Here is a 13599-nt window from a genome sequence, read left to right as displayed (position 1 = left end):
TCCAGGTAATAAATAAATGCAGATTTACCTTTGTTCTTTGGGCAGAGGAGCATTTCTTGCTCAGAAGTTGTGGTTCCTTCAGATGAGGGTAGATGAGGAGTCCTTGTGCCTACAGAGAATCGTAGGAGATGAACAAATTCTGGGCTTCTTCTGCATCATAGCAATGGCTCAACTTCTATTTTTCATTATTATTATTTTAAACCATCCATCTAATTATGAAAGAGGGTTTAGAACGTGACCAAAATGTAATTGGCTGCTTTCATGTCTGAATATAGAAGGGCTGAAATTGTCTTGTTGAAGTTGTCAGCGCTTCTGATTTGCTCTCAGGATGTTGAATGACAGTGCCCAGAAACCTCACTCCATCCTCACCAGCAAGGAAAAAATATTTTAGGATCTGCTGGAGCAGTGCTTTGGGGAAGAAGAGAAGAGGACATGTTCTAATATGGCCACAGCATATGTTTGCTTGAGTTTCTGCTTTCTGATACGGGGGTGCTCAGCTCCCTTTGCTGTCAATCCCAGCCCCAAATGCTGGTTGTGACAGCACCTTTCACAGCTCCTCTGCACAAGACATGCTGGTTTTTCATTTTCATCCTTGAATTAGTTAACCTCAGATAACCAAATTGGTGACTCAGGGCTTCCTTAAGCAGAGGAACAAAAGTTGTGCTTGAAAATCTCCTGAAGTGAACTGACTGCAAAGGGAACTTCTGATTGTACTGAGCTTGAAACACCAGAATAGTTCATTATTCACCCAGGATGATCTTGTATCACATTCAAACCTAAACACTGAGGGCTCTTCATCTTCTTTGGGAAGTAGCTTTGTGTCCATGGTTTTTCCAGTTTCTGAAATCCTTTCATGTTAGAATTGTCTTCTGCTTTGCCACAGATTTTCTTTTTTTAAACTCTTCTAATGTGCTATTGCTTCTTGCAATGTGTAGGGCCTGGGAGAGGGCAAGCAGGATTATTCTCCATTGTAAGGAATCAAAATCCATGGAGAGCTGCACCTTCTCAAGTCCCTGCTCAAGACTGTGCAGCTTAATGTTTCCTTCCTCTTAATCCCTGCACACCATCCCAGGCATCCAGTTCATCTTCTCACTCCAGCTTTGAAGAAACTATCACAAGTTTTGCCGTTGATTCCAGAACTTTTGAGAGCATCTTCAGCATCCTGTGACTACTTGGGAGTTTTCAGGCTGTTCTTTCAGGACTCCTTCACTCCCCTTTTCATGGAAACCTTGCTGGCTGTAGTTGTGATAAACTCAAAGCTGTACAGACAAATTTTCAGCATTTATGCAGCTTCTTTTCTTAGAGATTTCTAAATAAATTCCATCTTTAATTTCACATAAAACTTTGGGCATCATTTGGAGAGCCTTTGGATCTTCCATGTGAAAGAGTTCGCGTGTTCATGTTGTGTTGCCTCTTTAGCAAAGATTATTTCTCAGTTTCCCCATTTGTTCTGAGATGAAGGGGACAGTCTGAAAACCAAAAGGCTGTGGACTTGTCCTGCAGTCCTTCAGCAGTTCCATAACTTCATCCCTCACTTGTGCTCTTGGAGTCCTTGGGGATTCATCAAAAGGAGCCTTGCATGTGTGACTACAGAGTGCTGCTTACGAAACCAGTATAGACACTTGCCAAAAAAATGAAATGTATTCATTTTTAGCCCAGAAAAGGAAATGGTTTTTCTAGCTGAGAATTTTGAAGTGTCCCAGAGTTGTGTTTGTAAGATCCCAAGGCTGTAGGTGGAGAATTGGGGTGTGCTTTCATCAAGTGCTGTTCTGCTGAAACCAGAACATTGTGTGTGGTTCTGCTGGTCAGGGTGATCTTGTCCCTCATCTGATCTGAGGTGGGAGAAGTTTGGGTGCTTCTCTCTGCTTAATGCTTATTTTTAGCTCTCTTGAGTTTTCTTGCATTTCCTGCATCGCTGGAAATTCTTTTCATCCCTAGATGGAAAAGTGTGTGTGAATACACCCATATCAGAAAGGACAGCATTGTTCAGTGCTTTGACTCTAAACCCATAAGCATTGCCAGTGCATTACCTGAGGTTTCTCTCCCAGTTACCATTTTTGAAATATGGAAATGGCAAGTTTTTGTTTCACAAGGCCTTTGAGCAGATTTGGAAACTTTATTCCCAATGTAGACCCAGCCATGTTCAATAATTTTTCAGCAAAGTTCCTGTTGTCTGCTCAGTGACTGAGGCCTGGCCTTGTTCTCTCTCAGCAGGTAGTTTAATTATTGCTGGAGTAATGGCTTTTCACAAGGTTATTCTGTGTGCCAGCACGCTCTTAAATTCTGGAAAATTCACATTACAGAGCCTGTGCAGCTCAGCTCTATAGAGGTGTGACATAGTTGCTCCATGGAGCAGGATGCCTGCTTACAGATGAATGGAGAAATGTCTGCTTATGATACACTGAATAATACTGGAATTATGTGAGATTTATGTGAAATATCTGAGATGAGGGGGGGCTGTGATTGAATAACTTAATTTTTACATGCTTGTCACAAAGTCGACCTGAACTTGCTTTGCCTTTTGAGGTTCTGATGAACTCCTCCTTCTCCCTGCAGTTGCACAGTACCCTTTTGAAGACCATAACCCACCACAGCTGGAGCTCATCAAACCTTTTTGTGAAGATCTTGACCAGTGGCTAAGTGAAGATGACAATCATGTGGCAGCAATCCACTGTAAAGCTGGAAAGGGACGAACTGGTGTAATGATTTGTGCTTATTTGTTGCATCGAGGCAAGTTTTTAAGGGCCCAAGAAGCCCTAGATTTCTATGGGGAAGTAAGGACCAGAGACAAGAAGGTGAGCTGTTGCTGTTCTTCTGCCCCTCTACCTAAAACTTGCTGCTTTTTCCTCCTTGAGATCCATTTGATGCTCAAACCCTTTAAGTTGTGTTGTCTGATTTAGCTCCAGTAGGATTGGATCAGTGCAGTTGGAAATGGAAAAGCTTTAGTTACAACCTTAAACCTGATTTTAACATGTCCTGTCGAAGAAGACCTGGACAGTTGATTTTAAATGGCTTTTTCAACACTGTTCTGCTGAAAACCAGAGGGGCAGTGAATTTTCTCATTCAGCATTTTCAGCCCAAATGAGAGGATTGTTCCAGCTGATTTTTGCCTGAATGGATGAGTTGTTCATCTCCTCAGGGTCCCTTAACTGCTCTGGTGGGGCTCGGAGATGCATAGGGGAATATCCCATTACCCCTTGTCTGTAAAGGGTAGTTAAGGACCTTTCAGGCAGGGTTAGGCCTCATTAATGAGAATTTAACCTCCTTATTTGAAATCTTCTCCTAAGATGATAAGATGTGACTTTTAAGGTCATTTTAGCAAGTTTCCCTGCTCATCTTCCATTATTTCCCTGAGTGTGTTGGTTGAGCATCCCAGGGGGATCATCCCTGCAGGCCAGTTTCAACCTCCTCAAGCACAGAGCTCTCCCTGTTCCTGCAGTATTTACACAAAGGAGTCATTTCAGTGTGTTGATCTCCAATAAGAAGAGCTTCGTGTCTGAAAGCTCTTGAGAGCATAAATGTCACATAAAGAATTTTAGAATTTGCCTGTTAAGTCATTGGAAGGAGCAAGAAGCTCCTCAGTCTGCTCTGCTGACAAGGTGGAGCTGTTATTCCTTGGACTGAGTTGGTTGTGGTGTCATGTTGGGAGTGGAGACAAGATCAAGGTTTCCCATCAAAACTTTGTGGCTTTTGGTAAAAGTGCATGAGAGAGGCTAGGAATGAGCAGTGTGCTGGATAAACAGAGTAGATCACTCCTGCTGATAAGGGTTATCTCCAGAGCTGGAGAAAGCAGCATGAAAACTACAGAACTGAACAAATACACAGTGAAACGCTGTGCCTCAGTTTCCCTTTGTGAAAAGAGGCTTGTATTTCTGCAAGCTGGGTGTTTGTCAGTACCCCAGGGTACTTGGGCATCTTGGAGGGGAGGGAGAACTCAGCAAACAGGAGTAGGGAGAGCCTTGTTTACCTGACTGTAAATACTGTCTGGAACCAGCAACTTGTTTTGGTTGCAAGAGTTGAATTTTTTTCCCTTCCCAGCTCCACTTGAGCTTGGTTATCTTGATGTGGCCAGTGGGCAGCATGTGATTCACATAATCCTTCAGCAGTGTTTATAAACTGGTATTGCAGTACAGGTTTCTGGAGCCTTTCCTTCCCTTGTGGCCCATATTTCAGTGTTATATGTCAAGTGCTGCTCTCTGATTTGATATTTCACCACACCTTTGTATAACTGACTTCCTCAATTCAAAGTCAATGAGGCATCAAAAGAGCTGTTTGCACAAAGGCACAAGCAAATGCCTTTTTTCTTTCTTTTTGGGCCAACATAGATATGATAAAGGAAAACTGGCTTTAACAGGGACCAGATTTTCTTGGTTTAAAGCAAGGACAACTTTGCACCTGTAGCTGCTGAGAACAGCTCAGCTCCAATCCCTGCTGCCATTAGTGCTCAGAGCAGAGTGCTGCTGTGCTGGCAGGAAGTGTGAGTCTAATTGCAAGAGGAAGTGTGACTAATTGGTCAAGAGCACAGCCCTGAGTACTTCTGGAGCCAGCTTTTCCCAAGTGCCTGCTGGGAAAGGCAGCTCCAGGGAGGCCTTTGCACCATCAAGTGAGAGTTGGTGGAGGTGAAGCTCAGAGTTGCTGTTTCTGTGCTGGGCAACAAGACATGGCAGAGCCCAGGCTGTCTCTGAGCAAAGCCTCTCCTGGGGTATTTTATTTCCTCTACAAGCTGCCTCTTTTGGCTTCTGAAACTCTTTGTAGTGGGGGGAGCTTAGTCAGAAGAAGGGAGTGGTGAAGATTAGGAAGTGTGGGCTGCATGGTTGTGTCTGTCTGGCTCCACCACTGTAGAACAAGAGTGACTTTTATTTTCCTTTTGAACCAAAGGAGACAAAGGGTTTGCTGAAATGGGATAAAGACCAGTATTTGTTGTCAGAGCTGAGGAAGAAGAAGCTAAAGAAGCTGCTGCTTCCAGTGTTTGAAGTGATTAGTTTATCCCACTTTTTTCTGATGATAGATACTGACACACTACTGTGGTGACAAAGGCTGGCAGCTTACCTTCCCACAGCTGGAGAAGGTCTTTATTTATTCCTGTTTCTGCCTTGGAGGGTTTTGTGGTGAGGATTAGGCTTGGAAAGCAGCTCAGAGGATAGGGATCAGCTGTTCAAGTGCTGGAGATGATCCACTCAGGAGCATTCTTTGAGCACCATGGAGTTTTATTTTCAAGGATGGCTCCTAAGAGTTCTCCTATGGGGAAAGGCTGAGAGAATTGGAGTTCTTCAGCCTGGAGAAGAGAAGCCTTGGGGTGACCTCACTGTGGCCTTCCAGTACTTGAAGGAGCTGACAAGAAAGATGGAGAGAGACTCTTTACAAGGGCCTGGAGGACCAGGACAAGGGGAATGGCTTCATGCTGGCAGAGTAGGGTTAGATGGGATATTGGGAAGGAATTCTGCCCTGAGAGGGTTGGGAGTGCCCAGAGCAGCTGTGGCTGCCCCTGGATCCCTGGCAGTGCCCAGGGCCAGGTTGGACATTGGGGTTTGGAGCCAGCTGGGACAGGGAAAGGTGTCCCTGGCCATGGTGTGACACTGGATGGGCTTTAAGTCCCTTCCAGCCCAGACCATGCTGTGTTTCTGTGGTGTTGCTGTGACAGAACAGGAAGTGAAACCCAATTAGTTTGTGTGAGGAAGCCTCAGAATGACCCTGTGAGCAGGGCAGAGTTCCCATGGCTGGTGTCAGAGCTCATCACTGGGGGTGTCTGTCTGGGGGACGTGCTCAGGTGCCAACCTCTGCCACACCTGCTGCTCTGAGGCTGCAGCTTCACCCTCACAGTAGGGTGTGTTCTAAAGGGACTGTGGCAATATTGTTTCCAAAATATTTGTTCTTCATAGTCCTGCCTGTGCTATATTGAGAGGAGAACCTGACAATGTTTGGGAAGCTCTTGCATAGGGACCAGAGGAGCTTATCTCACATGCATTTAAAAATTGTGGTGGTGATAGATGGGAAATACAAGCTTGAACCACTTCCCTGTCCTTACTTTTCTGGAGTAAAAGTGAGTGCTGCTTGACTGCACCCCATGGAGTATTGTTAGTTTGTTAGGAAAGTGTTCTGCTTGGAATCCAGACCTTTGGAAATGGAGAACTCTGAGTTCTGCCTCAGTGGGACTGCTTTTAGGGTTTTAGGGTCTCAGGATCTAAGGGCTGTATCTCCAGGGAGTCAGACTGTGGCTGCAGGGCTGAAACTGCCCTGTTGGACAAAACCTGGCTGTGCTTTGCTGTGGTTTTGACTCTCTCTCAGTGTGAAAATGTTACCTGGGTTCTGGTCCCAGCCTTGCTCGTCCTGGGGTTTTTCCTCAGGACACATCCATTATGGCCTGAAGAAGCTCTGGGCAGGGAGGAATGTGTTCTCCTCACCTCTCTGCTTTCCTGGCAGCCCTGGCAAGCACTGCTGGGGCTGGCATTTGCTCAGTCCTGAGGCTCAGATCCCAGGAAGGAGAACTTTAGAGCTCCTTTAAGGAGTGGGTGTGATAAGCACTGAGGACATCTGAGCCAAAAGCAGGGCCAGTGTACAAGGCTGCTTGGGAAGGTCATTGTGCAAATGCTGCAGGGAAAGGGCTTTTGTGTAGTTTAGAAGCAGCTCAAGTGATAAGGAGACATAATAATCAACATTAAAAAAAAATGGCAGGAAGTGACTATTTTCATGTGTGCATAATAGAGATTTACTAAATTAAAAGCACTCTTAGCTCCTGGCTGTTGTGAGGTGAAACGAAAAGTTTATAGAAAGATGAGGTCTAGGTTATGTCACCAAATGCTCACAGATTTGTGTATGAAAAATCTTTGTTTTTCTCCAGTTTATTCCAATTCCACATTCAGTTTTAATCAGAAAGATTCTTTACTGATGCTGTTGCAAATCTGGAGTTACAGGTTGTTCTAGACCATGTCGTGCATTTTCTGGGAAATAAAACAATTTTTCATCTCTGTCAGTTTTACTTGAAAGTATTGGCTCCAAAAGCTTTGAAACTTTTCCCTTATTTAAGCTTTCAGCTGATTTAAAATCAGTAATAAAAACATCCTTAGGTTTTATGCTCTCAAAGCAAATGTTTACCTCAGAGTTTGAACACTTTGGCCTGTTGGGCCTGTTTTAATGAAACTTTCCACATTTTTGGGAAAATATTCCAGGATGTTTTATGAAGAGAAGGCAGCACCAGTCTGGAGTACAGTGATATTAGCAAACATTAGTCTTTTGACTTAAAATCCTGTCAAAATGTAATGGCTGTAGTGGTTGATTTTAGAATTCCTAAATGTAGTGGTGCTTTAAAGTTTGAGTATGTTCAAGGCACCTCTTGTTAAACATTTTTTTGCTCTCCATCCCCAAAAAAGCAGCAGCATGAGACTATTTTTGACATGACCCTCAGGCTGTCTGTGGTGTTTGTTTTTAAGAAATGAGAAAAATCTGCATTCTTTGCTTCATTGCTGGACATGGGTGTTTGGAGAGCACAGAATCACAGAAGGGTTTGGGTTGGAAGGGACTTCAGAGGGTTGTTCCAGCTCTCCTGCCATGTCAGGGACACCTTCCACTGTCCCAGGCTGGCCTTGGACACTTCCAGGGGCAGCCACAGCTGCTGTGGGCACCCTGTGCCAGGGCCTGCTCACCTTCCTAGGGCAGGATTTCTTCCTAATATTCCCTCTGGCTGTGGGAAGCCATTCCCCCTTGTCCTTGTCACTCCAGGTTCCTTTTCCATATTTCCTGCAGCCCCTCCAGGCACTGCAAGGCCACAGTTTGGTCACCCCACAGCTTCTCCTCTTTGGGCTGAGGGATCCCAATTCCCTCAGCCTTTCCTGGTGGCAGAGGTGCTCCATGCCCTGAGTAGCTGGCAGAGCAGTGCCCTGCTCTGGTGCTGCTCAGCAGTGACTGAGCTGCTCTTGGGGCTGGAGGTGGTGAGCAGGAACCAGGTTGTTCAGCTCTCCTGCCATGTCAGGGACACCTTCCACTATCCCAGGCTGGCCTTGGACACTTCCAGGGGCAGCCACAGCTGCTCTGGGCACCCTGTGCCAGGCCCTCACCACCCTCCCAGAGCAGGATTTCTTTCCAATATCCCCTCTGGCTGTGGGAAGCCATTCCCCCTTGTCCAGGTTCCTTCTCCATGATTCTTGTTGGCCCCTCCAGGCACTGCAAGGCCACAGTTTGGTCACCCCAAAGCTTCTCCTCTTTGGGCTGAAAGATCCCAATTCCCTCAGCCTTTCCTGGTGGCAGAGGTGCTCCATGCCCTGAGTAGCTGACAGAGCAGTGCCCTGCTCTGGGTGCTGTTCCTTGGACTGGAGGTGATGAGCAGGAACCCTTCAGTGATGCTGCTCCAAGGTTTTTAACCCTTGTTTTCCCTCTGTTTAGGGAGTGACAATTCCCAGTCAGAGACGCTACGTGTACTACTATAGCTACCTGTTAAAGAATCACCTGGATTACAGACCAGTGGCACTGCTGTTCCACAAGATGATGTTTGAAACAATTCCCATGTTCAGCAGCGGAACTTGCAGTAAGTACCAGCAGCCCTTCACCTCTGCTAGGGAGCCTGGTGGCATTTGGGATGGGGTGATGGCACCCAGAACTGCACATCTTGGAGGAAATCACATGGAAACACCTCATAGTCCAAAATCTTTGTGGGCTCTGTCCTCTGGGATCTCCCAGGTGTAGGCTGTGAAGCACTCAGGATTATTTTACTACATGCAAGTGTGTTAATGGTTTGAAAAGAAGTGATTCCATCTGGAAAAAACCTCCAAGATTGAGTCCAGTCTGTGCCCAATCCCTACCTTGTCACCCAAAGCAGAGCACTGAGTGCCACATCCACTCCACCATTTTATGTACATTTGGGTATTTGTTCCTTACTTTTATGAAAAAACTCCTTTTTTTTTTTTTTTTAAACACAGCAACTCTTGGGAAACATGAATTGCTGAAAAACATTTGCCTAATGGCATGTTGGCTTCCAATGCAGCAACATCATTCTTCCCATGATGTTCCAAAAAAAAAAAAATAAATGAATCAGTTCAACTGGGTAAATACCTAATTAACTCTGGAATAAACTTTTCTTTATGTGGAAGTTTTTAAAGCATTAATACACCTGTAAATGATTAATCTCATCTGCTGATACACTGCGTTAGTGAGGAACAGCAGATTTTGTGAAGTTTTGAAATACAAAAACAAATTCTGCTCTGTCCTGTGGGCTGTGTTACAGGGCAGTGACTGCCTTGTGTTGCGTGCTTGGTTTTTGGTGGTGGAAAAAATCTGATCGTTTTGCTTTGGGGATTACAGCAATGTGTAATTAATTCCAGTGCCTCCTGTGGCTTTGATTAAAATTGCCCTGTTAATATTGTTGTGAGGCAGTACCTGAACATGTAACACACACAAGAAACAATGGAGCAGCTTGTCAGCCTGTACAGGAGGAGGGAGGGAGGAGCCTCTGCCAAAATCCCTCTGCCTTAGGGAAGAGGTGTGCAGGTTACAGGTTTCTGCAATTACCACTTATTTCATATTTTGGATGAACTGGGCTGTGTTTTTGAGGCTGAACTGCTCAAGTGAGTGCTGACTTGTGTGTCCATGGGAGGGTGTTGGGACAGACAACAGATTGCCCAAGCACCTGAGAAGATAAAATAACTGTCAAGCTCAGCAGTTGTATGCTGCAATATTTTAAGTTTCTTTGGAGTTCTCAGTGATTTTTCAGAATGTGAAATCGATGGTGTTGTGTCTTTAGTTGTGTTGGCAGCAATTTTACCAACCTGGTAACTTTGACTCTGCCTTCCTTGGTATCATTCTGCTGCTCTGAAGGCACTGACAGGGCAGAGCCCAGCCTCTAGGGCTGAACGAGGGGGTGACAGAGTTTCACAGCTCTGAGGGCTTGAGGCAGATAAGGGCAGGAAGAGAAGAGTGTGTGGGAGACCTCACAGCACCTTCCAGGGTCTGGAGGGTTTACAGGGAAGCTGGAGAGGAATTCTGCAACAGGAGCTCTGGTGATCAACAGGGGGAATGGCTTGACACTGGCAGAGGGGACATTCAGGTGAGATACAGAAGGAATTGTTCCCTGGGAGGGTGCCCAGGGCAGCTGGGGCTACCCCTGGATCCCTGGAGGTGCCCAAGGCCAGGATTTTGGGGTTTTGGAGCAGCCTGGGACAGTGGAAGGTGTCCCTGCCCATGGCAGAGGTAGGAATGGGTGGGATGTAAGGTCCTTCCAACCCAACCCAAGCCATTCTGGATTCTCTGAGCCTGCCAGTAATGGTGTCATCCCTGGGCCCTTCAGCAGCACACTGTGGGTGTGTTTAGCAGCTCTACTGGGCTGTGTCTGACCTGACCATTTCCAAAGCACCTCTTCCTAAACTGGACCAAAAACTCCTTTTATTTAATTTCAGTGTTACCCCATCAGATTTCATTGGGGAAGTGATGCCATGGCTGGCACTTCTCTGGTGCTGGTGATTTATAGGACCAGCTTTTAGGCTCTTCTGATTGGTTTTCAGTTCAGTTTTGTCCTTGTTTTACTTTATTTGTGTAAGCCTAGAGTCATTTTGTGCTGACATGACCAGCCAACAGCTGGAAGAAGAGGTGAGAGAGAATAAAACCTCTCACTTTGGTCTGTGTAATAGAGAGGAGGGGGAAAATGCAAGGAACAGTCAAGTAATTCACATTTTACAGTCATTATATTCAAAAGAAATAACATTTTAGGAACTCCCTAGTGGCCTGAAAGTATTGCCATGAAGGACAGAAGTCTCAAGGCTGTTTCCAGTAGCATCTGGCAAAGTTTGATCCCCTGTGGTGTCAAACCCTTAAGAGAAATTTAGCTAACTTTGACAACATCATAGCCCACGATTTTATTTCTGCTACCAGTGTTGTGGGGGTTTGTTTGCCACTTTGGAGGTTTTTCTCACCAAGTGCCACTCTGTTTTGTCCCACAGATCCTCAGTTTGTGGTGTACCAGCTAAAGGTAAAGATATTCACCTCCCCTTCAGGACCCTCACGACGTGAAGACAAGTACATGTACTTTGAATTCCCTCAACCTCTGCCCGTGTGTGGTGATATCAAAGTGGAATTTTTCCACAAACAGAACAAGATGTTGAAAAAGGTTGGTTTCCTTGCTTTTTTTTTTCTGAAAAATGTTGTCAAGCCAGCCCCTGATGCTTGGGGGTTGGGATGTTGGTTATTTTTCAGGGATGTGGAATCACGGCGTTTAATTCTTTGATGTCTGGTTTTCCCAAGGAACCAATGGACCACAAAATGAAAGTTGGATGTTTGGGGAGTTGTGAGATTAAGTACAAAGGTTGGGTAAAAATGATCCTGAGGTCTGTATTGCAGTCTTTTGGGTAGTAGTGAGTAATCTAATTGAGGAAGAAACATTCACCTTCTAAAAATAGACTTGCATACTGAGCAAGTTAACTCCAGCTGTTTTCTTCACTAAATTTTCTTGAGGTTTGAGCAGGCACAGAAGATCCTGTCTGTGCTGTTGGCTGATTTGTACCCATCTGTCAAATTTAGCTGAATTTCTGAGATAATTGAGTTCCCACGCACTTTGTAAAAGTATCTCTGCAATCTCTTCACCACCTCTCTGTTCCCAGCTGCAGTGCCTTGACATGAGAGGTTTAGAGAATTCCCTCTGAGCTGAGGATTTTATTAGGGTCTCAGTTGTGGGAAAAAAAAAAAAAATTAACCTAGGACTTACTTTGAAACCAAAGTTAGCCAGTTCTTAAAGCTAAATTCTTGAGTTTCTCTAGTTCTGGTGGTTGTGGAGCCACTTTGGATCTACCAGACTGAAAGGTGAGGATGAGACCGTGCTGATTAAAGGCAACCTTGATATTTGCTATTTAAAACTCCTCATCAGTAGTTCCTCACAGTTGAGTGGAGGTTAGAAGATTTCAGAGCATTCAGTGAGTGAGTTCATAAAAGGAAGAAATGCTCAAGTGGATCAGGAGAAGAGAAGTGATGAGGTAACATCACTCAGAGCTGTGCACCCAGGTTGTACCTGCCAGCTGTGTGTGAGTGAACATGCACACTGTTGTGTGGGCTTGCTTGTGTGAACAAGTTTAACTCAGGTGCTGCTGTCTGTAGAAGTTTCTGGACAGTTCCTTAGTGGCCCTGTTTTCCTTCTCTGCCCGTTTGAGGAGATGTTTTAGTTGGTCAGTGCAGTTATGTGCAGTACAGAGGCTGTAAAAGTATTTCAAAAGTAGAAATTGAGTTTCCAAGCTGAGATTATTGACATGCAAGCAGCCAGCTCTGAGAAGAGGCTTCTGCAGGAGCACCCAGCTGAGTACTGTGGGCTGAACATGAGGATGCAGGGAGGAGCTGATGCCAAGCCCCAACATCTGAGACATTTATCTCCCCTCTCCTATCTGAGCTGTGAGTTTATTGTTCCTTGCCATCTCCAGTAACACGTGGATTGCAGACAGACCTGATGGGAAGTGCTGTGCTGCCCTGCCCATCCCTGAAACACCAGTGTGCAACTCAGGATCTTGGCTCTGCAGCCCCAGGAACAAACTGCTGTTTTGTTTTAGCCCTGGAGATTTGTTTTCAAATTTGTTTTACCCCTGCAGAGAGCACTGAGATGCTGAGACTCTGTAGTGAGAGCCCCTCATGAGCACCCACAGTTTGTGCAGTGTGAGTTGGGTCTTCAGGAGGGTGTAGAAGTGCAGAACCACAGCAGGAGCATTTCTGTGCTGGAGTTTCATTTCAGAGAGTCAGAGTGTGGTTTCATTTCTTAAGAATCTTTGTCAATTCTGAGTAGCTGGTTGTTGGGGGTTTTTTTTGGGGTTGTTTTTTTTTCCTTTTTGTCTATTCTTATCAAATACCCAAACTGTTTGGGTTCTGTGGATTACAGGTAGTGCAGAGGTGCTCAGTTTCTCAGTGTTTATGGCCAGGTAGAGCCAAAGAAATGGTAAAGGTGGTTCTTTTCCCATCTGCAAACTTTTCTGAGATGGAAACTGCTCCTTCATCAACTAGTTAAAAAAACACCTTGATAATCTCTCTAAAATATCTGTTGAATCAAGTGTCTTATTGTCTCAGCTTTCAGTATGAATGGAGGACAGAAGAAAATAGGTGTGAGATGTTCCACAGTTGTGGTGAGATCACCTCTGTTAGCTCTGCTGCAAACTCAGGAGCTGATCCTTCCACATGGTCCTTGCACAGGTTGTTGCATAAAGTGAATAAGGTGAGATCAGGGCAGAGGGGACCATTGGTGCCAGAAGATCCTACCTTGGCTCAAACTGAACACATTTCTCTGTCCAGCTGTTCCACATCTGCTCCTGTTACTTTTCTCTATCAACTATCTACACAACTTTACCCAAAACTGAAGACCCTCCACTGTGGAGACTGGTATTTTAAAGATCCATTTATGCAATGATCACCTAATTAATGAGAAGCAGCATAATTAGGAGCAACAGCATCTTATCTTTCAGAGATTCTGCTTTATTAACCAGGTTTATGAAAAGTGGAATTTTAAGTCTGTTGCCTGTCACTGGTTCTTGTTCTTCACAGATTTTCTGTTAGCAGATCAGAGGTAGCTAAAGAAGTCTTAAAGACACCCCATATTGACCAGTGTGCATTTTAACTTTAGCATAATAAAAAACCTAATAATATCAATTA

The 13599-nt window shown here is 45.0% G+C and overlaps 1 protein-coding gene across 1 annotated transcript in view; it reads left to right on the top strand.

Annotated features, from left to right (window-relative positions):
• The window catches only part of PTEN (phosphatase and tensin homolog), a 48823-nt gene that overhangs the window by 25922 nt on the left and 9302 nt on the right, over window positions 1-13599 (top strand). The window contains exons 5-7 of the mRNA XM_066554303.1: window positions 2557-2795; window positions 8377-8518; window positions 10923-11089. Coding sequence (XP_066410400.1) covers window positions 2557-2795; window positions 8377-8518; window positions 10923-11089 — 548 coding nt within the window. The remainder of the gene's footprint in view (window positions 1-2556; window positions 2796-8376; window positions 8519-10922; window positions 11090-13599) is intronic.

The sequence above is a fragment of the Molothrus aeneus genome, chromosome 8, assembly GCF_037042795.1.
Source record: "Molothrus aeneus isolate 106 chromosome 8, BPBGC_Maene_1.0, whole genome shotgun sequence".
In the NCBI taxonomy this organism is placed as follows: domain Eukaryota; kingdom Metazoa; phylum Chordata; class Aves; order Passeriformes; family Icteridae; genus Molothrus; species Molothrus aeneus.
This window is presented reverse-complemented; position numbering and strand designations above follow the sequence as displayed.